Source organism: Rhinatrema bivittatum, chromosome 2, assembly GCF_901001135.1.
Source record: "Rhinatrema bivittatum chromosome 2, aRhiBiv1.1, whole genome shotgun sequence".
Classification (NCBI taxonomy): domain Eukaryota; kingdom Metazoa; phylum Chordata; class Amphibia; order Gymnophiona; family Rhinatrematidae; genus Rhinatrema; species Rhinatrema bivittatum.
Window position 1 is genome coordinate 263,610,709 of NC_042616.1, and position 27,374 is coordinate 263,638,082.

The window sequence follows — 27,374 nt, forward strand, 5'->3', positions numbered from 1 at the left end:
CAAATGATGTCAACAAAAGTAACTTGATCTTCAATTAAAAAGTGATCACATTTGATCAGACTTTAATGAATTTTTCATTTTAATAGGCATTGATATGTGGTTAAATATGTAAATTTAAAAAAAAAATAAATATATATATATATATATATTCCCTTATAACGATACCCTGATTCTCTTAAGTATTACAAGTCTGCACTGTAAAGTGCTGCATTCATCCCTTTGCCCTGAAGCAGAAAACCAAGCCCTCAATCATGCCCTTGGAAGCTAAATTGAAAACAATTGTGCAGGGTTTTACCACAGTTCCAGGTCATCAGGGATCGGCTGAACCACTCCTGTTTTGCCCCATTGCATGCAAAGTGTATAATTGTGACCATATGTCTGTAAGATTAGGCAATTCTTTAACTCATGATGAGAACTTCTCAAGTATCATGGACAAATGGAACATTTTATTATGTATATATACAAAGGGTTAGAAGGTTCTCATCATGAGTTAAAAAAATAGCCTAAAATTGGAGGTCTGAATATAAGTTGTGATAGAGCATATTGGATTGTGGTTTTAATTATGGCAGTTTGATTTTCTCTCTTCTTTCTATTCTCTTTTTGAGGAGATGGGATGAGGGAATATATATATATATTTTTTTTTTTTTAGGATCTTGATGACCTCTACATTCGTCCCGTAACTTCTAAGAGGAGCGCGGAGTATCTCTGGCATAGAGAGTGAGCCTGTTAGTAGGCCTCAACCACTTCTAAGCCCTTCTCCATTGTTAGATTCAGTTGTTAGTACACTCACTGCTGCATGGGATGTCCGAGGCCATCTAGGAATTGCTCCAAGAGAATTGTCTTGGCAACCTCCTCACCAGTCTTCTTCTCTGGGCAGAGCCACTTCCAGGCAACTTCGCAAAGCTGATGGAAAAGGTTTCTTGGATTCTCCTGAGGGTGCAGGGAGCCTGACCATAAGCGTTGTCGATGTGTCTCTGGAATGAGTCCAGCTTTCTGAAGAATGGTGTTCTTAACTTCCTGGTATGTAGTTGTGCCCTCGGGGTTCGCAATCTGGAAAGTAGCTTGACAGTCTCCAAATAGGAAGTTACCCCTAGAAAGGTAGCCCACCTGTCCTCAGGCCAGCCAGTCAATCTAGCAGTTTGCTCAGAATTCTTTAGGAAGATTTCAGGGTCCTCTCCAGGAGTCATCTTAAGTAAGGCCGTGGCCAAGAAAAATGGTTTAGTTACCGCTGTTTGCACCGCCTGTGCCATTTGAGTCAATGTGGTGTTCTGCTGAACCAGTTGCTCCCACAACACGTACTGAAGGTCGATCAGAAACAGCAAAGCATTATACAGCCTGGTAGCCTGAACCTGTATTACTTGTTCCATTTTTGCCTGCTTTTTGGGGATGGGGAAATGCTAGGCAGTATTCTCCGGAGAAGGGGAGAACATAGGCATATGTGGTTTCTTTTCTTTCTTTCTTCTTTTTTACTGCATTTTTATTAGTAGAATTTAATTTTTCTTCTTCCTAAAAAAGTACATATATTGGCTTTTATTAATCAGAGGACCTTCCTTTTCTGGTTATTTAGAAATCCAATCAAATTTAAAAGATAAACTGTAAATAACTTTCTTTCTAGGTGTAGAATTAGAATTAACATCAGCTATAATATGGTATTTTTTTCTGTATGTTTGCTAGACTGAAGCATTTGATGAAATGTTTACATATTAACATCAGCAACTGCTTGCTCGTTTTTTTTTCCTTCAAAATGTTTTGGCTAACGTTTTGACATTTGGCTGAATACTTTAAGATGCAATCAACCAGCAAGCTATAAAGTTTCATTTCCTTGCATAAAACCTGTCTATGAGCTCTAACTAGATAGCTTGATGGCTAAAAGTTTTATGGTAATTCAGGTTATAAAATACTATACTAAAGCCTTTGTTAGAAAATGTGCAAGTCTTCCCTTTTTTTCTATTAAACTGCTGGGCTTTAGACAGTAAGGTTTGGTTCTGTGGGGTTTTTTTGGAAGAATATCAGGAGGCCCTTCAGTCCCTGAGCAGACAGTTCTTTCGGCAACCCAGGCTTTACCTTAATGTTTCTGTCCTAATCCTGACTTGTAAACCTACGATCAAGGGCTAATTTAGTAATATCCTTCCAAGTCGGAGCTGATAGTTGATTGTGCTGTAGCCACCGGTGTGTGTCTGAGTACCTTTTTCTTTTTAAGTTTGAACACGTCAAGAACTATGTTGTGGCATTCTTTCAGCAGACCAGAGAGGTGTCATCTTGAAGACAGCAGTGTTCAGAAAAGAATTAATGTAATATTGTGCTTTCGAAAGGAGGAAGTCCTCGCTCTTACTTCATATTATTGCCACCTGACCTCGGCTGATCCAGTTCAAATTTGCCTTATTGCATCTATGGACTTCTAATTACTATTTCGCTAGGCACAGCAGGGCTGCGTGTGCATACATGCAATGGGCCAAAATCAGAACTGGGTCTGCTTGTTAGGGTTGATTGGGAGTGTGTTTGGGGGGGGGGGGGGGGTTTCCAGTGACAACTCTATGGCTTAGCAATAATGAACTTCACTTACAAGTTCTCAAGATGCTGACTATAGTCCTGTTTTTCCAATACTGATTATTATGAATTCATCCAAGTATAGACAGGCTCAGACTGGAAAATAATAAGTATAATATGGTGGGATAAAGAGTAAACTGCAGCAACAGTTAACCGGTAAGTTTTATCCTTCACCATAGGTAAATCTTGATTACTACCACTTATCTTTCCTATAGCACTACTAGGAACTTTATTATTAAAAATATGGAAGCTTCCTAGCTTGGTGAATATGTTCAGCAGGGTAGACTTCATCAATACAACTCCTTATTCCAGTCTGCCTTTCTAAATGGATAAGATTGTGGAATGGGTGAGAAGGAGGCATGACTGTAAAGTAAAAAAAAAAAATCAGAGCGTGCAAGATGGAAATAAGTAAAGAAAATGGAATATGGTTGTACAGTTCAGTTCACAGTTGATTTTTGAGAGGACGTGAGTAACGCTGCTTTAAGGAATGAGCAACTTTAGAGAGAATATTATGTATACCTCCAACCAATGGCAACAGACTACGGTCCTTGAGTGGGCCTCTGGGCCAGGTCAGCCATACACTGGTGCAGAAACCTACCAGCGGCTGAACATTACATTGCATGTGCTTCAGGGTTCCTATCTCGGGCAGAAGCAAACAAGAAATCTTAATCACAGCATATGGTGAGGATGCATCCAGCAGCAAACTTATTGTAAGTCAAAATTTACAGTCCTGCTGGCTTAAAACATTAAACAACTTTCTGAATGTCTTTGATCAGCTGGGTCATTGTCCTGTTTAGAACAGATTGCAAGAAGATAAGGAGTAACCCACATTAGGGTAATCTACAAGGGATGGCAGTTATTACCCTTAACAGAAGGCATAGGGGAAACCAGGGCCAGTGCAAGGGTATTAGGCACCCTAGGCAAACCTTACAGCCTGGCGCCCCCCATATATAATTTTAAATTATGCATTTATAACATATTTTACATGAAAAAAGACATTCTGAGGTAAAATTAATATACATGTTGTTGTAATAATTTCATGCACTGTTGTGATGCCAACAAGAAAGCTTTGCATCTTGGAATTCATATGGCATCATACCTATTATGATATTTTGGCATGGTCCTCCCGTATCAGCACAGTACTATCTGCCAACACTCAAAGAATAACAACCTTACCTATGAAAAAGAATACCACAAATATTTCACCAAAATCTAAAATATCAATACACCTCCTATCAGGAAAACAGAACAGGCCAAGCTACTACAGATCCCTACAGAGAAACCACATGCTAAGAATGCTTCATCTCAGACTTTGCATGCAGAACACAAACCCTCACCAGTTATAGAATAAAACCACATAAAGTATAAATAGAAATATGCAGACAAAAACTGAACTGTAAAATGCATCATGCCAGACTATAGAGTGCACAATGGAAAAACAAAAATCACCATTCCTCATGAAACAATAAAATCAAGATATATAAATCATTAATCATAATAGTAAAATCATACTAATAAAATAATTTCAAAACAGCTGATGAATGGAATATCCAATAATTAAAGACTCATGCAAATTTTGAAAGCTTTACCAAACACCAATAAAATATTTCAAAACAGCAGACACATCACAAACTACCTAGTAATTAAAATGGTAGTCAATCAAGAAAAATGAACTTAAAAAGCCACCTTTACTTACCCTCTGCAGCAGTTCTCCTACTCCTTTCCCTTGCAGGCCATACCACAAGCAGCAGTAGCTGCTTAAGCTGTCCTCATGGTCCTCTTCCTTAGGGACCACAACCAGTCTCCTCTCTCTCTCTCACACACACACACACCAGTCACATCCTCAGGACCAGTTTTTCGTGTCTCACACACCAATCATCTCCCCAACCAGTCTCTCTCTCTCTCACACACACAAGCACACATATACCAGTCATCTCCCTGATCAGTCTCTCTCACACATACACATGTCACCTTTCTGGCCTGACTCTTTCAATCACACAATGCTCTCGCTCTCTCTTACACACAGGCTTTCAATCACACACATGCTCTCTCTATTTCACTGACACACAAGCTCTCAATCACACACATGTTCTATCTCACTTATAATCAGGCTCAATCATACACATACCCACTCTCTCTCACAGCCAGCCAAAAACATGCTCCATCTCTCTCGCACACACACCCCCCCCCCCACACACACACAGAAGCACCCTCCCTGCCTCACATACACACAGACACAGAAACACCCTCCCTGTCTCACATACACACCACACACAGACACATACAAAGGCCCCCAGCTGAACAGCTTGTCTTCGGCCCACTGGCCTTGTCTCCAGCGGCAGCTGACAGCGCCGATCTTATTTTTTTCGGCCCCCACCAGCCTGCTCTCCGGTGGGTGGCGGCTGGCAGCGATGTCACTCTCCCGGGTTCTAGCAGCGACACATGGGCTTATCTTCAATTTTTTCAGCCGCCGCCAGCTTGGGCTCCAACAGCGGCTCATGGCCTCTCTTCTTTTCTTCAGCCGCCGCTGGCTTGTGCTCCAGCAGCGGCTCACAGCCCCGACCCCTCTTCCTTTCTTCAGCTGTTGCCGGCTTGGGCTCCGGCGGGGGCTTGTGGCCTCTCTTCTGGCCCCGCAAGGCTATCTTGTGGCTGTGGCAGGATGGCTCTGCTGCAGCCCCACAGGTTTCTCTTCAGGCCGCGTGCCAGCAGACCCTCTTCTTCTCTTTGGCTAGGAAGGCCACCGGCGCCAGGCACGGATTGCCCCACTGGGGGAAGCCCGATCCCCTGATAGGGCAATCCGCCCCTGGCGCCGGTGGCCTTCAGCCCCTACCATGTGACAGGGGCTACCGGTGCCATTGGTTGGCCCCTGTCACATGGTAGGGGCTAAAGGCCATGGCGCCATTTTTGGTTAATGGCAGCCAAGGCCCTGGGAGCGGCAGATCGCTCCCAGGCCCCCCACAGGACCACTCGGGGGGGGCGTCAGGAGGGTGGCACTGGGAGGGGGAGACAAGGTGAGACAGGGGCTGGCAGAATTTTGAAAGGGCACTTTTTGCCCTTTCAAAATTCTTCCGCCTGCCGCGGCTCCCCCTAAGTCTCGGCGCCTTAGGCACAGGCCTAGCTCACTTAGTGGTTCCTCCGGCCCTGGGGGTAACCTGCATGGAGCAGTAGTTTCTACATTAATAAAATAAAACTAATAATTAAAAGAATAAATAAATTTTGCTAGGCAGACTGGATGGACCACTTGGCTCTTTTTCTGCCATCATTTATTATGTTTCTATAACTAAATCCTCCACAAGGTCGGCTGCCTCCTTCCCATTAACTACTCAAATATTTGGATTCACTAAAGAGGGGACTATTTTGGGTACTCCATTGACAACTCACCCTCCTTAGAACTGGCACTATGCCCTCCAGATATCTGAATTTAGTTGGAGCTGTGGCTTCTGTACATCTCTCTTCGTCTCTGGGCCCAAGAGATCTCTTCCAAATGGTAAGTTGTTTTCTCGCTATTGATGCTCAGACCTTACCCCAAGCAATTCAAAGAAATTTGAGTTACTTGTCCTGCTGCTTTCTGTGTTCTTCAGCCTTGCTTATCGAGATTTTTTCTCACTCCTCCTTGCTTTTTTTTTTTTGTGATAACACAGGCGTAGAACCTAGACTCAGGCTAGACTTTCTCCCTCTCGAAATCCACAGAGTGTCTGGACATAGATGTCATGGCTGGTCACCTGCCATTGACCATTGCTATGGACTGGACCACTCATTTGTCTATTGCCTGCATTTTGCTATAGGCCTGGACCACTCTCCTGATGGCAGCCTGCCAATGACTTTTGCCTCAAAACCTGCCTACGCCTTTCTCGCTGCCTGCCCTGACCCTCAACCTGCATCGAGTAACTTTCTGATTGCTACCTTCCCTGATCTAGGCCTGGCCTTAGACTTTCTCTGTACAATTGCCCTTTGAGATGTTTGCCTAAATCCTGCCAGCCCCTGGAATCCAATGACTCAACCTGTGGGGAACGGATTTAATATAGATGAAGGTCCAGCTCAGTTCCCGCCAAGGGCGTGCCTACCAGATGACAGCATGGGCCTGGTAGATTCACCTACTAGGTTGTATCAGCCACGCCACAGCACAGGGGCTCACAATCATGACACCAAGTAGATTTTGAATATCGACCTCTAGAGGTACAATCACTACAAGGACTGTTTCCTGTCTCATGGATGTTAGTACCTTATACCTTACTGTATACCACTCACTTGAATTTCTCCCACTGTGTATCCTGAGGGAGTGATACACACAGTGGGAGGTGTGATATACTGATGTCCAGAAAGCAGGAAAGAGATCTTGAGCGGATTAGATCCTGTGATAAATGACTATATTTGCTTCTTTAGTTGGTTTCTGAAAATGATATTTGGAATAATTCTTTCAACATAAATATAGCTGCTGACCTATTTTATATCCATTGTGAAGTAGAACCATATCAAATGTTTCTGTTTGGAGCTATGGCTTGACTGGTGTTTCCTTACATAAGCTGTCTCCAGCTTGAGAGATGCCTTGCAGAGTAAATGAATAGGGATGTAATATGATTTTCTGCTTTTTGTTGCATTGGTTTCTTTAGCAGCAATCAGTCTATAAAAAGACCACTGTTACTTTATGGAATTGGACACATCACTGCTTGTTGCACCTAGCTCAGAAAATGTTAGGTGATTTGAAATGTAATCTGCTGAACAGAATAGAGCAGTGAAGATTTCTTGCTTTAATAAGGACACCTTTGTGTAGTGCCTCTGTAGATGGAACCACACAACAGATGAAAGAGAATTTACAGTGATCCATTCACAATAGGACCAAGCATTACAGCCAGGTTTATGCTATCAGACTGATGTCAAAAGTCATGGCTGGCATTATAAATGGCACTTTATGAGCAACTCTGGAAACTACTGTCCTACAGTTGATAATCCCGGGCCCTTGAATACTGTATGGAAGTCGGAATACTGTAGCCTGTGATTTGTGGACATTTTCACAGATTTGTTTTCAAAAGTAAACACCTCCAATAAAGGGTAATTGAAATCCTATTTTGAGCAGTTATAACCTGATGATTCATCTAAACTGGTCAGTGAGAGTATGACGTAGAGCTCTTTGCATCCACTTATTCATATAGCTGCTCCTCATATCAACTGGGGTTGGGGAAGATATTGAGACAGTATTCACAGGCCTAGTTCCCCTTTCCTATCCTCCCATCCCATGCACCTTCCCGGGGGGGGGGGGGGGGGGTGGGCAGGAGCGGGATGATGAGTTGGGAAGCAATCTCAGCTATTACAAAACGGTGACTTCTTGTAGCTAGATTCAGGTGCACACATATCAGATTCCTGAAGGAGCTGCAATGACTAGCTTAGACTGGAGAGGAGTGTGGTTAAAATAATTTAGGGACACCCCGCCCCTGGTTAAATATGTGTAGAGGCTTATGGTGCCATAAGCTAGTAGAGGCTGGTTCCAATCGAACTTGAAGGCCAAAGGAGCAGAAAGAAACTGCTGGGTAAAAACATTTTTAAGCAATTCTGTATTCATTGTGTGTCACTCTGCACAGCTATACAGATAGCTAAACTCTTATTTAGCTTCATAAACAAAGTCAGATTCATTTCTTAACTTCCAAAACACAGGGACGGTAACTTTCAAAGGGTTATGAGGGCGCACATTGACGCATGTGCGTCAGTGTGTGCCCAGGAATACGGCTATTTTATAACATGTGTGCACATTCGTGCATATGTTATAAAATAGCAAAGGTGCACGTGTATGTGTGCCGTATTTTGCAACTGGCCGTGCATGTCCAGGTCTGAGCACGTAAGTGGGGGAAACTTTATAAATGCGCGCGTCTACGCCATGACGAATTTCACCAGTTCATCCACCGGTTCGCCCAGTGTAGAGCTAGGACCTCCAGACCCCCCTGCTTTAATAGCCTGCGATCCCCCCAGTTACCCCAGACCCTTAAAACCCCTCAGAAGAGCCTGTTTGGTTATTTTTTTGGTTATTTTTAAGTTACACCTCCTTCATAGCAGAAGTAAAGTTATGCGGCACTGGACCTGGGTGCCCTCAGGTACATGGCTATTTGCGTGCACATCTCTCGGCCCCGCCCCGGAATGCCCACACCTCACCCAAACCACTCCCACACCATGCACCTTTTTTAATTGGACTGAGATATTCACGTATTGGGAGATGTGCGCCCACGTGGCTGGCTTTTAAAATCCGCCGCGCACGCACACGTCCTATGTGCCTGCATATCTTCTGATTTTGGCGCGCACCAGGCTTTTAGAATTCACTTTATATTGAGAACAATCGGAAAATGTAGTGTTTACTATATGATAAAATGGGATCAAAATAACAGTCCCAGAATTTCTGACTTGTTACAGCTGTGATGCATCCTTCTTTGAATACTTGAACTGAATTCAGGTGAAAGGCATTGCTTTCCACAGGTTCTGGGAGAAAGGCAGATGAGGGCTGGAGCTGCAGGCTTATCTGAACTGATGACAAAAAAAAAAAAATGAGGATCTTCACACATCGAGGCGAACATCTCAGAATATGCTGCTGTTTGCCCAGTCAGAGCAAAAGTAACACATTTCTGTGTTATTAAGAACAAGTTATACAGTAACTTAGCTGTCAGTCACTGAATATTTTCCAGAGCCTCTTGGTGCCCATGCCTAGGTGAAACCTAGCACCCTTCTTATTCCTTCAGCCCCCCAACCTCCTTCCCAGACTGGCCTGACCCAATGACGATCAGTCCTGCCGCCAGCCCAATCCAAGTATTCTTCCCTCTTTGTACTGCCAAGCTCCAGCCTCCTCTGCTGCCTCTGTCTGTTCCAATGGGTTTGCAAGGATTGCACACCAGTGCCCTCTCTCTTCCAGGCCGGCTGTCTCTCTGCTTCTGTCAATTGCTGTGGTCCAGTGGCTATGCAAAAAAAATGCATGCTTTTTTTTTACAAATTACACATGTTAAAGGCCACACAGCGCTCCCTCGCATCTGGCACTGCTACAGCACAGCCTGAAATTACTGTGAAGGCAACAAAAAAGAAAAGAAAAACCAAAAAAGAAATCATATCATATGATTTGCGCAGCGAATATACAAAGGGGCCGATGTTATAATAATCGCGGAAAGCGGGCACTGACTTTTCAGCGCCTACTTTCTTAACGCGTGCGGGGCACCATGCTATAAACAAATAAGGGGGTCGCGCTAGCCTTGCTAACCCGACCCCGTGGTTACCGGCGGTCTGCCAGTTATGAACACGGACACCGATAAACTTCAATGTGGCCAGCTGAGGGTTTTTTCTTCTTTTTAACTTTTAAAGAAGTACAGAAAAGCAGTTTTTTCTGCACTTTTTTTCAATGCGTTCAGCTATTAACGCCTGCTCCAGGCAGGTGTTAATAGCTGAGCGATAAAAGTGCATCTGAGATGCACATTTATCTTTTTGCATGCTGAGTGAATGAGTAATAGGCTCATTCACATGCATTTGCATGTGATGAGCGCTATCCCATTCACTCCACGTCAGATGCGCGTTAAATAGGCGCTAATCCCCCTATTGCATTAGGGGGTGGATTAGCGCCTATTTAACCCATGTCCGCCTGCGGGTTATAGAGTGCGCTCGGCCCCAAACTGTTTACAAAAGAGCTGATTTCTACAGTGCTGTGCATGCAACCCTTAGGTAGTTGATATTCATTGAGTTTTTAACACACTTGCTTTTTTTATTTAAGACATTCTTTTAAAGAATCTTGTAATTGAAGAAATCTAGCTTAGACTGGTATATTCCTACCTCAGAATTATTTATTTCTGGCAGAACAAAATAGATGTAAGTGCTATCAAATAATATGAATAAATATGTATATTATGAGACTGGGTGTTATTTCACTGCAGCTGTATTACACCTTTTCCTCTGACATTTACCAGGGATCATTAATTTGTAATTCTGCTTTGTGGTGCACATATTAAAACTGCAAAAATAAATTGATGTTTATCTGGTCTTAAAGGAGATGAATACCAGTTACTGAGCGTGTTTTCATATTTACCGTAGTACATTCGAACTGTGACCTTTCTGATGCCATACTGATACAATAATAATTATCATGTATGCCTGGAGAAGGTTATTTTCTATGAAAATGTCAATGTATTTATTCATAACATCAATAAAAACATGGCATTTGAATATTTTTTAGGTCTTCTAGGAAGCATCTCTGACACAATTAAAAACCTTGTTTGCCCTATTTTGCAAATGTTTGTCAGTAAGCTTTAGCAGGTCAGTACTGGTACAGTTATTGCAGAGACAAATTTCCGAGATTAAGTTGCAATTTCAGGATTCAGAAATAAGATGACACAAATAATGAAAGACAATATGTGTCCTCAATGATTTTGTGTTTAAAGTATTTTTATAGCAATTCAAGTGAATATGTACAGTATTAGTGATGTTATAACCATCTAATAAGCATCTGAAGTAATAGCACTGTTATTATCTTATTTTAACATATTGTTATTGATATGTGAGCAGTAGTACCCTAGAAAAATGCATCAAATAGGCATTAACACACGAGAAAGTATACATTAAAGAATGTTAACTCTTGTCAAGGGTATGTGAGAGGCATAAGGCAAAGGTATTATAAGCGATAAGATATTGTACTTATAAAATATCCTGGGACCAAACAAAGAAAATATTTAGCTAAAAAATATTTGTCTTTGTACGGTATATTTATTGTTTTAAATTGAAATTCTGGTGGATGCAAAGCATATTGCCATTCCATCAAGCATTGTTAAAGCTGCCTTATCCTTGGTTAAGTTCTCATGAGTTGTTAACTTTGCATTGGGTGTCCAGTGAAATGCTTGTTTCCTGACAAAATACAATATTTGATTTCTCTCATCTATAGTATATCACTGTGCATTTCAGGATATCAGTAACGTGGATCATCTGACAGTGAGCATGGTATGAGAGCAGAAATCTTAAGGCGGTAGTACTGAAATGGGACCAAGAGAAATAATTGTTGACTAAATTTTCCATTGTAACATTTCACAGTGTTATGGTGTTACTGCTCCCTAATTACATTAAAAAGAAATGAGGTACTTAACACCAGCAATAGCTGTTACTATTCCACCAGGTCTCCCCAGAATTGCTCTATTAAGTGTGTTTTTCAGCCCAGTTTATTTGTGTTCCTCACTTATACTTGGTTTAAAACAGTTAAAAGAAAAAAGAAATTAGATTACTGATACATTATCGTGTATCTATATGAGTCAGGTAATTACAGAAATATAAATCATATTTTTCTCTTTCAATTTTATTATAAGAAAATACATTTTGAAAAAATACAATTTGCACAAGATAAAACCAAAAAGGAAAGATAAAAGTTAAAAATAAGAAAAAGGAAATATGGATTTTAACACATATGCAGGTCAGACTTGAGGAAGGGAGCTCCAGAAAGCTAGTCTAGACATATATCACCTTGAAGTTGACATTCAAAAGCCATTTAGACTTATAATGTAATAATTATTTGTCTAAATGGCTTACCTGGCTATATTTAGCCCTTATCCGGCTAATTCTAGACAGGTAACTAGAATATAGCCAGATAAGAAGGGGGTATCCAGGGGCAGGAGGCATTTCAGGGCAGCCCAGAGTTAGCCACATAAGTTATGCGACTAACTCCGATATTCGGAGTTAACTGCTTAACCAATGCGGCTAACTCTGGTCAGCCCATAGGGCTGTCCTAAAGTTAGACAGTTAGACATAACCGGCTAACTTTAGGATAGCCAAGTATATTCAGTGGCGTGGTCATGCTGCTGAATATACCCTGCTAGTTAGCTGGATATGTTTATCTGGCTAACTAGCCAAGCCACATAGCTGCTGAAAATGGACCTTTTTTTTTTTATTATTCTATTTGCTAGCCTTTATTTCAGTATATTTTGGATCAAAGTCATGCTGTGCAGAGGCAACTAATGTTTGGGAACCATTTCCATTCTAAACATAAGTAGTAGCCACTGATTGTTGGCCTCTTGCCAGCCTTGTTATTACAATACAGAATAAGTAAGGCTGCCTAGGGAGTCATCAGCATCATAGCTGTGCATGATGGCAATACACAGACAATGGTGCAGCCTGGGTTCGCCAAGGCATAATTAATGGTAAACTAGCATTGCAGTAAAATTTTGTGCCGGCTGCTTTTAAAAATGTTTTTGCTTTAGAACATGTTGAAATGGGTCATGTTGTGTTTGATGTTGATCTGAGGTGCCTGGTGGTGACAGCTGCTGAATGAATAAAATTCATGCTCGTGTGTGATTCCTCTGGTGCTTATGCTGCTTGATGCAGAGATTGGCCAAATCTGACGCACAGAAATCTAAAATATTCCCCTCTGAGAAATTGCTCAACTGTGAATCTTTTTTGTATCTGGGACAATCATACTATTAATGATGATTGTTAAAAGTCAAGGCAGATCCATTACCTAATACCTACATTATAAACATTAGGGTTGCAAGGAACAAGATGATCTTTTTTTCACATAATTCTGTTCATCAGATGGTATACTTATTTTGGCAGCTTAACATTTCATTATCTTGGTGTTTTATTTGCAACATGCAACAGTATATCATGTTTATGATGAATGTACCTTTGTAAAAGAAAATTGATCCTTGAAAGTGAATGTTTTCATTGCTGTTTCAGTTAAAGCAATGAAGAAGAAAGGGCACTAAAGTGTGATTTTTAAATATTCAGCTGTTTGTAGACCATCCCAAATTCATGATTATGAAATTACTTTCATGAACACAGGTGACATTTAAGGGTGGATTTAATCATGCTATAAAAATGTCAGGGAAGCCGATAGGGATCTCACAGGCAATATTTTAACCCCAACAACAACAAACAACAAAATAAGGGGACATTCTTTAAGAAAATGGGGAAAAAGATGTCACCGTATTCAATTGAAATATTTTTTTTTCCTCTGGGCAGTAAATTTTTGTTAACATTTTACCAATGTAAGCAGTCATGGCTACAAATCTAAATAAGTTTGAAAGGTGTTTGGACATATGTATATATATATATATATATATATTTTTTTTTTTTTTTTATTTTTTTTTTTTTTAGAGAAAATAGATATTGGTGAGTCCTGCACACGTTTATCATTGAGTATACATGAGAAGAACAGCCCCAGGGAGGAGCTAGCCTCTGAGTATACTGGCAGAAACCAACTTGTGTATTATAATGGGTCCCTGGGGCACAGCTATGGGAAGAGGGTGGGTCTGGAGCTCCAACCTGGTAGGCTTTGCCAGGTGAAAGAAATCTGTAGTTAAATGAGTATAAAAGGAGAAAGCCAGTAGTCTGACTGTCAGAGAGGGAGAGGAGATGAAAACTGGTGTGACCTGGAGCCAGAGCTGCTGAGAGAGCTGGAAGGAGGACCCTGTTTGAGTGGAAAGCTTACTGCCTTTCCTAAAGACTCTGATCCGTTGGACTTAAATCTAAAGACCTGGCTTACTCTGTAAGTACAGAGAAACTTTGAACTGTTTTTATGCTAAGGGACTGTGTAGCCACTTGCAAGTGGACCTATGAGCTGTGCAGCTGCTAAAGGTCAAATATGCTAAGCTATTTTTCACATAAACACAAAATGAGAAAAACGTCTTCAGTACAAAGGCCCCTAAGGTGTCAATTTTCGAAAACCCACTTAGCAGGTAAGATAACTGGGTAACTTTTCCAAGCTGTCTTCCACAGGATTTCACCCCTATCCAATGCGCTAGATTTGCGGCCAAATATGTGTCTAAATCTAGTTGACAGCCATTTGTGGGACCAGAATTGTGCAGCCAAATTTAGCTGGTTAGCGCTGGAAATCCGTGCTGACAGGCTAAATAGAAAACCTTCCCCAGGGACACCTCTGGCTCCGCCTTTTTTGTTTTCACCAGCTAAATTATGTGCCAAGGAATTTATCGGGTAATTTTCAAACACTATACATTGACGGTAACTTTGAAACAGCCGAGCGGGTGCACATGTACATGCATATGCCAGCTCACACCAAAGGATGCAACCATTTTAAAACATAGGTGCATATATCTGTACATGATTAAAAAATAGGCTGTACACTCATATATGTGCACATGCAAATGCCACTTCTACTGCATAAGTGGGGGAATTTTATAAGGGATGCATGTTGATGCCATAGGGATTTTTCCCAGTTCCTTCCTAGTTTGCCCAGTTAAGGGATAGGATTTCCCAACCCCTTAGTTTGATAGTCTCCTTTTCCCCCTGTTAACACCAACCCTTAAAATCCCACTGACTAGCCTAGATTTTCTTGTTTTATTACTTATATGTCATCCATAGCAGTAGTAAAGATACGCGTCAAGGGACCCTGGTGTGCACTTGTGTGCATAAATACTTACGTGTAGGGATGTGCAATCATTTTTCCCGAATTAGGCAATGTCAACGAAATTCCCTAATTCAGAATGGTTTGGGCTCTCTGGCATGACCCAGACTTAGCTGGATAAGTTATCCAACTAACTCTGAATATCCTAGAACACCCCCAGTACGCCTCCAATTTATCTGGTAATTTTTATCTAGCTAAATAGTTAGCCAGATAAACTGGATGCAGTCAGAGTGGTGGGAGATTTAAAACCCACGATTTGTCAAACTAAGTCCCGAACTTAGCTGGACAAACAGCCTGAATATTGACTCCGTAGTATTCAGTATCTGGTAGCCCCATTTTTCTGCTTTCATAACTATTGTCCTAACATTATCATGTACATTTTGAGGGTAATTGTTAAAAGGGATCTAGCTGCCTAACCATGTAGTTAAGTGGCTAGATCCCTTCTTACAAAATTACTCCATGCAGAGCAGCTAAATCTAGCTGGTAGACACTGTATAGGTAGGCATTTTGTGGAGTTGTTACTTGGGAAGACAAGTATGCACATCTGTTGAATATTTCAATAAATGTGTGCAGTTTACTTGTTTAACTTCATCTGTAGAAATAGCAGGGGCAAAGTACATGGGCATATTTGTACCCGTGTACATGTTAACAATTTTTCTAAAGGAAACCTCCCAAATAATATCTGTTTGAAAATTTGATTAAGGTAAGCAGGTACAAAATTACTTGTTTATGCCACTGTGCAGCTTTTTGAAAGTTGTCTTGTTTATGGTTTGAAACATTCTGCATATTGATGAATCACTGACTTCATTAGTATTATGTATTGTTAGATACGATTACTTTTATCACTCATTATCTTCTGTCTCATCCATTATTCACTTTGACTCATGTAATGAACTTTTATTTTGCAGATTATATATGTTCCCAGGACGGACCAGGATGACTACTGACCCATGATGCCCAGCAGTATGTCAGGTACCTCAATTCTGTATCAGATTTCAAGAAAATCTGTTTCCTATGCTGTATATACTAATGTTTGCTAATGAATTACTTGTCCAGTGACTGAGTGGTTAGGGCAGTGTTCACTAGTGCAGGCAATGGGCTCAGTTCTTCTCACAACTTGATATGCCTCTATTTGATTATGAAAAATAGTTTATCAGCCACTTTCCAACTGGCCTATATTGCCTTACAGAGATGCAACACTGCCTTACAAGCATTGCACACATCACAACTATCACTAACCTTCCACAAACACACATGAAGCTAGTACCATTCAAGTTCATGGTGGGATGGGATAGCAGTCATGAGTGAATCCAATAAACAAACCTACACATCTCTGTCTAGGCGCTGGTTTATTTTTCAGTAGTAGAAATTTCTCTGCCAAAATGTGCAGCAGCTGATGTAAAGCCTCATGTTTCTCTCTTGATAGGACTGGGAGCATTATGGAGGTAGCACTTTATAGTTCCAGATAGGTGGAGGAAAGGGAGAGGTGTGAGTGCATGTTCTGAATTGTTTTGGAAATAAGCATCTTCAGATGCAGCTACTTTCCAGTTTGGAAGCTATGAATTGCACTGGGTTTTCAACATGAGAGGAGAAATCTTTTTCATGCATTGCAGTGGCCAGTCTAGATACAATTTTTGTATCCTGACCAGGATAAGTTTCTCTCTCATTACTACAGTATACAATGTCTAGTAGAATACAAATATGCATTAAGGGGAGGGGGATTTTAAAATTGACAGTATAGTTACAAAGGGTATCGGTACTTTTATTGACTAGTTTCTCTTTAGGTTATTGCAATTTGGCACTTTTCAAAAATGATGAAAACCAAAGCTTGAAAGTGCACTAAAAACCAGAACCAGGTTCCCCTGTGAAAGTCATTTTGGCAAATTATCACCACTGCCAGTTCCTTCAACACCTTGGATCCATCTCTCCATGGACCTTATTGCTAATCTTCCAACCTCGTCCAAACGTACAATGATCCTAGTGTTGGTGGATCATTTTTCAGAGGTTTCACTTTTCATTTCCATGCCCAAGCTTCCATCAACACCACAACTTGGCCATCATTTTTATGTAATCCCTGTTTTGATGGCTACTGTAAATCACAAGGGCCTTGAAAGAATTTATAGTTTTCTTGAGGCTGCTCACCACACTAGCTTTTGCTAGGCTCGGAGAGACAGGGGTGCCTTGATAACTTCCCTGGGCGAGGTACGATTCTTTTTTTCTGTTGTGATCGATGTTCATGCCAATAATTCTCAGGGACTCTGGTTGAGTGTCCAAAAGCAATTACTTGAAGGCAGTGGCATGCAGTCAGGGCCTTAAGGGATTTAGTGAATCCCCGGCCCCAGCCCTCAACCTTGACCTTTTTTTCTTCTTCCAACCACAGAGCCATTTGTGGCTTGTCTATAGAAGGATAAACTTAGCATCCGGCATCGGGCATCCTGTCCCCTGCATACATGGCGGGTGGGGGGAGGAGCTGGGGCTGCCGAGGCACACATGCTGGGAGCAAACCAAGTAGCCAAACCTGAGGTGCAGGAACTGAGAAGGGATCCTCAGAGCGACGGGCATACCTGAGAACTCTCCGGAAATCTCCAGGTGCTGCAGCAAAACCAATCTGCTTGGACCCAGAAGGAAGAAATGAACGTCATTGGTCTTGCACGGCTGAAAAAGAAGGAACTCGACAGTGATTTCTTCCATCTCCGGACCTTTTTAACATTTAACTTTGCTTCCTCGTGACACCACCTGCTCCTGCACAGCCTGCTTCCTGTATCCAGTCATTTGCCCGCCCCATCCTGTTTGCTTTGACCAATGAACATTGCGATTTCCTGCCCGGGCATCAAACGAGGAGTAAGAAACAGGCAGCGTCCACTTCCGCAGCACAGGAGGAGAAGGAAGAGGCGGCTGCTGCTCCAGGAGCCCAAGTTAGAGTTTGCTGTTGCTAGTGTGTTTTGAAAGGGGGGGAAGGAGAGAGAAAATAAATGAGCAGGTCTGTGAGAGTGAGTGTGTATTTGTGTAGGAAGAAGAGATCCTAGAGTATATGTAGGTGAGTAGGAGAGAGCTGTGGGCATGTGAGCATGGGTGTGAAAGTGAGTGGGCATCTGTGTATGGAAGAGGGAGAGATGTGTGTGTGTTTTGGGAGAATTAAAGGTGTAAATAGACATGTGAGAATGTGAGAGAATGAGCAGTGAAAGTAAGTGTGAACATGTAAGAGTGTTTATGAGAGCAAATTTGTGAGCGTCCGGTCCCACTGTGCAGTTGCCCCACCCCCCTCCTGTTTAATCCATGGTAATCTCAGGGTGACTGGAAGTCAAAAGTTCCCGGGTTAGAGCTACGGGCCAATCATTACAACAGCGGTAGCAGCAGACACACATTTGTACAATAAGATGCAGAGCAGCACAGCACAGGGCAGAAGGCGGGACCTTGCTTCAGCAAATCGTCTCAAATCAAGGTTCCGTCTTCTCTTCGTGTGAAAAGCAGAGTGCAAGTTTGGGCTGGCCAGGAGCTGCTGAAAGAAACAGACAAAGATAGTGAATGTGACGCGGTTTGTGGCCTTGTGCAGAGAGCATTGGAGGACAGGACTCAGAGGTAGGATATATAATCTGCTCTGTGCTCTCGCTGCTTTCACTTCAAAAGGCATGGACTCTCTTGTGCATGCAAAACCCTTCATATGTGGTACAGACTTTCTTGTGATTTTCTTGCATAGAATAATATGTGTGCACGGGTTGGGAACAAATATTCCTACATATCTGTTCCCCCATTAATATTTATATTTCTTAAGGAATGTGAGTCCTTAGGAGCTTGCAGCCGAAATGTACAGCTCTTTGTGAACTAAGCATGAGATGAACATAGGAACATAAGAAATTGCCTTATTGGCTCAAACCAAGACTCCATCAAGCCCAGCATCTTGTTTCCAACAGTGGCCAATCCAAGTCGCAAGTACCCAAACACTAAGTAGATCCCATGCTACTGATGCAATTAATAGCAGTGGCTATGCCCTAAGCCAACTTGATTAATAGCAGGTAATGGACTTCTCCTCCAAGAACTTATCCAATCCTTTTTTGAACCCAGCTACACTAACTGCACTAACCACATCCTCTGGCAACAAATTCCAGAGCTTTATTGTGCGTTGAGTGAAAGAACTTTCTCCGATTAGTTTTAAATGTACTACTTGCTAACTTCATGGAGTGCCCCCTAGTCCTTCTATTATCAGAAAGTGTAAATAACCGATTCACATCTACTCGTTCTAGAACTCTCACGATTTTAAACACCTCTATCATATCCCCCATTAACTGTTTTTTCTCCAAGCCTTTCCTCATAGGGGAGCTATACTATCCCTTTTTTCATTTTGGTCACTCTTCTCTGTACCTTCTCCAGTACAGCTATATCTTTTTTTGAGATGCAGTGACCAGAATTGTACACAATGGTGGTCTGACCATTGAGTGATACAGAGGCATTATGACATTTTCTATTTTATTCACCATTCCCTTCCTAATAATTCCTAATATTCTGTTTGCCTCTTTGACTGTCACTGCACACTGAGCCAACGATTTCAATGTATTATCCACTAGGATGCCTAGATCTTTTTCCTGGGTGGTAGCTCCTAATATGGAACCTAACATTGTGTAACTACAGCATAGGTTATTTTTCCCTATATACATCACCTTGCATTTGTCCACATTAAATTTCATCTGCCATTTGGATGCCCAATCTTCCAGTCTCGCAAGATCCTCCTGCAATGTATCACAATCCGTTTGTGATTTAACTACTCTGAATAATTTTGTATCATCTGCAAATCTGATTATCTCACTCATCATATTCCTTTCCAGAGAAGAAGGGGTGCATGAGTGTGTATGTATGTGAGTAAGATATTGGGAGCGTGTGGGTGTGGGTGTGAGAGGGAACCTGTGTGCAGGGGTGTGTGAGGATGTGTGCAAGAGAGAGAAGGAGCCTGTGTGAGGGAGAGGGAAACTAGAGATTATGGGACGGGACAGAGAAGTGAACCTTAAGGGGGGGTGTCAAAGGAAGTATCCTCCCCGGGTACCAAATACTTAAGGCATGCCACGGGGGGAGCTGGGCAGCAAGAGTGCTAGGGACTGAGAGGTCTGGTAGGATGGTTAAACTTTAGCTTAATCATACCAGTATGATGTTCGCTGACCCTTATTTAATTTAGATTCCATTTTTCAGTTTCTTTAATTTATATTCCGCCTTTTTGGCGCTTCAAAGCAGATTACATTTAGGTACTAGTGTGGGGAGGAGAGAGCCACTGAGTGTTACTGTGTGTATGTATGTGTGAGGGAGCGAGAGAGAGCCACTGAGTGTGAGAGAGTGCTATTGTGTGTAAGAGCCAGAGTGTGAGAGTATCTGTGTAAAGGAAAGAGAAACACCGAGTGTGAGAGACTACCTCTGTATTTATGAGAGAGAGAGAGCCACTGAGTGTGAGATTGCCTGTGTGTTTGTATAAGAATGGCAGAGAGCCACTGAATGTGAGAGCATGCTTTTGTGTGTATGCATGTGAGGAAGAGAGAACCAGTGAGTGTGAGAGAATACCTTTGTATGTGTGAGGTATAGAGAGCCACTGAGTTTTAGAGAATGCATGTGTGTGTGCGTGTGTGCGCATGTGTGAAGAAGAGCGAGCCACTGAGTGTGTGTGTGAGTTAAGAGTGTGTGTATGGAGAAGAGAAAGAGGATAAAGTTTGTATCCCCCCCCCCCCCCCCCCAAACTAATCCAGGACAGTCTCAAGGTGACTGGAAATCAAAAGTTCCCAGGTATGGAGAGGAAAGTATTTTTTTTTTTTTTTTAGATTTAATTGTTAGAACATAAGAAATTGCCATGCTGGGTCAGACCAAGGGTCCATCAAGCCCAGCATCCTGTTTCCAACAGTGGCCAATCCAGGCCATAAGAACCTGGCAAGTATCCAAATACCAAGAAGATCCCATGCTACTGATGCAATTAATAGCAGTGGATATTCCCTAAGTAAACTTGATTTATAGCAGTTAATGGACTTCTCTAAGAATTTATCCAAACCTTTTTTTAACCCAGCTACACTAACTGCACAAACCATATCCTCTTGCGACAAATTCCAGAGCTTAATTGTACATTAAGTGAAAAAGAATTTTCTCTGATTAGTCTTAAATGTGCTACTTGCTAACTTCATGGAATGCGCCCTAGTCCTTCTATTATTAGTGTAAATAGCCAATTCACATCTACTCATTCAAGACCTCTCATGATCTTAAAGACCTCTATCATATCCCCCCTCAGCCGTCTCTTCTCCAAGCTGAACAGCCCTAACCTCTTCAGCCTTTCCTCATAGGGGAGCTGTTCCATCCCCTTTATCATTTTGGTCGCCCTTCTCTGTATCTTCTCCATCGCAATTATATCTTTTTTGAGATGCGGCGACCAGAATTGTACACAGTATTCAAGGTGCGGTCTCACCATGGAGCAATACAGAGGCATTATGACCTTTTCCATTTTATTAACCATTCCCTTCCTAATAATTCCTAATATTGTTTGCTTATTTGACTGCTGCAGCACACTGAGCCGACGATTTCAAAGTATTATCCACCTTGATGCCTAGATCTTTTTCCTGGGTGGTAGCTCCTAATATGGAACCTAACATTGTGTAACTACAGCAAGGGTTATTTTTCCCTATATGCAACGCCTTGTACTTGTCCACATTAAATTTCATCTGCCATTTGGATGCCCAATCTTCCAGTCTCACAAGGTTCTCCTGTAATATATCACAATCTGCTTGTGATTTAACTACTCTGAATAATTTTGTATCATCCGCAAATTTGATAACCTCACTCGTCGTATTACTTTCCAGATCATTTATTTATATATATACTAGCTGTACCCGGCCACGCGTTACTGTGGCTCAGTCTGGTTAAATGGAAAAGAAAGAAAAGAGAAAGTGCACGTTTCGAATATGTTTAATTTCACAATGCTTGTGGGTATACAATATTTTTTGTTGTTCCATTGCCTGTGCAGATATAGAGATTGTCTGGTTTGCTGACTCTACAACACGCAACATATAATTGTCCATGTGAGAAGCAATCTGTGTCTAGATGTAAACCGCATAATTCTAGAAATGAAAAAAGAAAAAACATAAACTATACTCACTAAATGAACAGTATGGTAAACGACACAGCTCAATTCCAACGCAATGTCACATGAAATAATTAAATCAAAATGAAAATAAATCAAAATCTATGAAAATTCAATTTAACAATGCAATCAAACATTGAAATGGAATCGTAAAATATGTAGTCCAAGCCGTTAAGCCCGTTACAATGGGTGAGATTTTTGTCCCCTCTCCTCCTACATCTTTGCTCTGCTCCTTCCCCCCCCCCCCCCCCAGCACCACGAAGAGCCAGAGGCGGCGGCGGTGGTAGGAGCTGCAGCGGTGGCCGAGGGGGATCTCGCGAGGCGTAATAGTCCTGCCATCCCAACTCCCTCCCCCCTTCCCCGGTTGTGGAGGGACAAGCTCAGACCCCTTTCACTCTATCCTTACAGGCCCCAACTCCTTTGCTCTCCCATTCCCCTCTACACTGATCCCCTTCCACTGTAACCTATAAGTGGAGAGCTGGGGGGGGGGGGGTAGAGAATCTGTCTCTCATACAGCCCCCTACATAGGCTTTCTCTCTCTCTCTCTTGCACATACACTCTCCCTCTGTCCCTCACACACGCACGCCCAATCCCTCTCACACACATACACAATCCCTCACGTAGTCTCCCTCTCTCTCTGGCACTCACACTCGCCTTCAGCTCACATAACCACACTTCTCTCTCACACAGTTAAAACGGGCGTGATTTTTGTCCCCTCCCACCTAAGTTTTTGCTCCGCACTCGCAAGAGCTTGCAAAGTTCCCACGCCAGTTGTGTCTGGGAGAGTGAGGAAAACACTCCGTCTCCCCCCCCCCTCGCAAAGGGCAGGCGGCAGGCACTGCAACAGATTTGGGACATGTTGCCTAGCTTACTTTGCTCTTTCTGGGAGACCTCTGCTTTTAAGAAATCCGATCAGGGGCTTGAGAAGGAGGAGAGAGCAGGGCTCTGGCTTTCACTTTCATCACGGTGCTTTGCTGGGAGTGGGGGTGGAGCGATGCCCATGTAAACTCTTCCCATGGCGGCTGAGTCCCACGGGCAGGTTGACAGCACTGCCTTCCCCCCCCCCCCCCCCACAGTTGTGGGATATTTACTTGGCTTCTCGTTATCTGTGGGACTCAGGGGGCGGGGGAGGAGGGCGAGCTGTTCTCTGTTCAGCTCTTTGCGCTTTGGCTGCTGTAGGCTGCAGCTGCTTGTGATCTCTTCACAGCCGCTTTCTACTGCATTTGCTCTGCTCCGGCCGTCCCAACTCCCTCCCCCCCCTTCCCCGACCGTGGACGGACTGGCTTGGTGACTCTTCTACCTTTTCCTCCTCCTGTGTGTAACTGTCCGGCAGTCCCTACCCCTCCCCTCTTCCCCAGTGGGGGAGGAACGGGCTGAGCCGTTTCTCGGAGCGGCAACTCGTCTGCCCTTTCCTTTCTGTGACACCCAGCGCAGAGCTCAATGGTCCGCACATGTTTATTCATGGCTTTCTCACGGCCAAGCCCACACCCAATGCATATTACAAAAAGCCTAATGCTACATGGGTTCCAACTGTCTCTTGTATGTTGAGGAAAGGGGACAGAGGGAGCAAGACTGCTGAAGGGCTAGGGGAGGGGGTGAGGGAACAGAGGGAGTAAGATTGTTGGTGACTCAGGAGTTGGGTGGAGGGGGAGTTGAAAGTGGAAAGGGGGCTGAGGGAGCGAGACTGAATCCCCAACTATAAATTTCACCGCACGCCACTGACTGAAATCAGATGAAGTAGAGGCAAAGTTCAAAACAGTTCTTAAACCCCATAGCAGGTCTCTTCCCCATTTACAATCCTTCCTCTATCTGTGCAAGGGTCTCTCTCTACGAGGACAGGGGAAACACTCACCCTCCAGGGCATGGATATAATGAGGTTCCCAGGTGGACAGGGTATCCTTGTTTGGGCAGGAAAAACCCCGCCAAGCTGGCAAAAATGGTAAAACAGTTTCTACACAGAGAATCTGACGTTCCTCTCTCCTCAGTGGTGAAAACTCCAAGTAGGGGTCCTCAACAGATCTCAGTTTAGTCTTAGTCACAGTTCTCCAATGTCTCTCTTGAGCTCTTTTACTCTATGGAATCCCATGATGGAAGGGAATCCACACTGGAACACACAGCTCTTGGATGTTCCTTGTCCAGGGAGGGAAGGAGGCAGCAAAACTCTTCCTCTTGGTTCCTCAAACCAGAAAGTCATTTTCCAAAACTGAATCCAAAGCACCAGCATTCCTCGGTTGTCCCAGAGGTTGCAGAGAGACGGGTCTTACCTATCCTAGGCCCCCCTGGAGAATAGGTATCCCCGTGACCTCTCTCCAGTTAACACCCCAAGGGTCTTGCAGGCTTCTTACCGAGAAAAATGTGAAACCCCCAAATAACCCTGTAAACAAGCCCTGCCAGTCAGGGAGAGGAGGACTGGAATCTAGAGCAGCTTCCCAACCTTGCCTAGGGACCTCAGTCAGGGTTTGCCTGAATCCCAAAGGTAGGCCAAAAAATCCAGTGCAGGAAAAAAACCGCCTGTACTTCCTCCTAACTCCACAACTCAAAAGCACTGCCTCCAGTCTCTCAGTAAAGAGTTAGTGTTATAGCCACACACAGGGAGACAGCCATCCCAGCACCCTCAAAAGGGAGGGGCTGTAACGAATGGCACTTCCCCGCCATTACCAACCTGTCTGTCCCTAGCTAAAAGCAGTTACCAGGGCAATATTAATAGTGAACCCCAGCGGATCATTACATTTACAAGAGAAATTATCCACTTATATGGGACATTAGGATTATGATTGCACTTTCTTAGTGTTGCTGTCAGAGCAACGCTGTAAGCAGACGGGAGTGGGTAGGACACTATTGACCTTCCAGCTAGGGGTTTCAGGGATCTGGTGAGGAGGGGAGGGTACAATAGAGATTTTAGGTGGGTAAGGTGGAAGGCAGGAGGGACTTGTCATTCACCTGATTCGTTAAGTCCACAGTGGTTGATTCAGAGCAGATTCTTGCACGGCTGTAAATCCATGACAAACCTGTGAGATTATGATCTGTGGGAACGATTTTATCAGATCCGAGGGCAATCCAAAAATTACATCACATGGGAACAGAACTGAAATGTATGTGGTTCAAATTCATCCTTGAAGTTTCTACACATCTGCACTGAAAATCCTGCACACAAATGGTGGTTTTCCACAATACAGAATTGCAGTGCACAGAAAAGCATGCTTGTTCTGATCTTGTGCTCCAGTGTATCTTTTTTTTATACTTAAGATCCCTGCAGGAATAACTAGGTGCTGAGTACAGCATGGCACTTGGATGTAGAAATTTCCTTTTGGAGATAGCAGAGCTCGGTCCGTTCACGGTTTCATGTCATATTTGTTTTCCTCCACGGGTGTTATCATTACACTCCCGCGGCATCGGAGATAACTCAAATCAAATCAAAATAGAGCGGAACCCCTCCACCTAAAGGAAAGTACCAAAAACTAGTTTTAATGTTTTGGGAAGCATTGACTCATGGCATATCATTTTATGAAAAAGATAAAAAAATTTCCGTGACCAGTGATTAAAAATGGTCCTATAACAGTATATAGAATGGAGCAGTAATGCTCAAAAGGATACTGTAGGGCGTTATGAAGGTCACTTTATGAACTATAAGAAATGCATGAAAATTTGCACTGGTTGTTCTAGATTTTTAGGTTGTTTAAAATTTTGAAAAATATCTATTTTTGACGTTTTCTTAAATACATTAGTTGCTATTTTATAACAGATTTACACATGTAAATTTGGTAATTTATTTGCATATATTTAAATCTGCTCATTATCTGGCGTAAGTGATTTTAAACACCTTTATTGTGAAGTACCCGCTGGGTGGGAGGTCTGGTGAACTGGGAGAATTCAGGCTGAAGAACCAGGAGAGTCTCGATGACCTGGAGAAGGACTGGGTGAACGAAGGCTAAATTGGTAAAACTAGCAATTTCACTCAAGTGCGTATGTTAGAAAATTTGCAGACTTACACATGTAAAAAGCGACTTAACCAAGGTAAGTGCTACTTAAATTTCAGGTGTAAAATCTCCATGCGTATCTTTTTAAAAGATACTGCATTCAACAGTTCAGTCCACTTAGCTGGATAAGTCTTAAAAGCGCTCCTTATCCGACTAAGGTAAGGGTTGAAAAAGTATGGGAAATAGAGGCTGGCTATGACCTGGAACAAGATAAATGGAAATTCTTTTGGGATAAATCCAAAAGATTCTCATGCTCGATCTCCCTAATCAATCGTTATTCTTTATCATGCATAGAACAATAGGGACACCGCTTAAAGCTTTTAAACACAATGCAATGGCAGATAAATGCTGATTTTGCCTCCCCAATGCTATTTTTTGTACTTGCATGCAGGACTTTTGGAATGTTGTTTGGTCTAGATTTCAAACTGTACTGGCTATTCAGAGAGATTTCTCTTTGTATGATTCTATGAAAGTCCATGACCTCGGTTCATGATATTTCCATTCAAGAAGCGAAGCTATTTGAGCTATTAATATTTCCAGCTTTTCAATTTGTATTAAGTAACTGGAAGGATGTATTTGCCATTTAGTTTATTATATGCTGGAACACGGCTGTGTTTAACTTGTAAATATGAGTTGTCAGCATTAGAGAGATTTAATGGCAGAGACAGATTCAAGATGTATTGGAGCCTTTAAATTGCTATATAAATTTGATTTGATATGCATCCTAATTTTATTTTTTTGGAATGCATGGAACTATTTTGTATTCATTTCAACCCCAACATTTTTTTTACATGTGCTATTCATATTTTGTATTATATTTCTGTTTTGTAACATTTCCAGTAAAAAGTTAGGACAGTCAGAGGGTAATTTTCAACAGTGTGCATACGTCAGTATGTCTAGAGTTACAGCAGTATTTTATACACTGTGTTGTAGGAGCCACACAGTTTATAAAATCCCATGTATTTCTGCCCCAAAAGTAAGCATGTATGTTTGTAATGCAGGGAAACACATACTTTCTCTTCCTATTTTATAAAAGTACATTCATATTTATTTATTTAGAGGCTTTTCTATACCGATATTAGTGGGTACATCATATTGGTTTACATCCAAACTGCAGATAGAAATTACATAAAACAGGGAAGGGGGATGGGATAACAGTGACTAAAAAATAGAGAAATAACTAAAGGATGGCGAAGGAAGAAAAAAACTGCAGAGAAATAACATAACATCATAACATGGTAACATCATAACATGATTATTAGTAGTTTAGAGGCAACAAATGAGTGGATGAGTTTATGGAAGAGGGTCCTAATCTGGGTATGCCTGTTTGAAGAGCCAGGTCTTTAATTTTTTCTTGAATTTGATGGTGCAGGGCTCAAGGCGGAGGTTCGCA

General features: G+C 42.3%; 1 protein-coding gene across 3 annotated transcripts in view; it reads left to right on the forward strand.

Annotated features, from left to right (window-relative positions):
* THRB (thyroid hormone receptor beta) overlaps positions 1–27,374 on the forward strand; it is a 462,866-nt gene that overhangs the window by 263,778 nt on the left and 171,714 nt on the right. For all 3 annotated transcript variants that reach the window (XM_029589453.1, XM_029589455.1, XM_029589454.1), the window contains exon 4: positions 15,814–15,877. In XM_029589453.1, coding sequence (XP_029445313.1) covers positions 15,856–15,877 — 22 coding nt within the window. In that variant the 5' untranslated portion in view covers positions 15,814–15,855. The remainder of the gene's footprint in view (positions 1–15,813; positions 15,878–27,374) is intronic.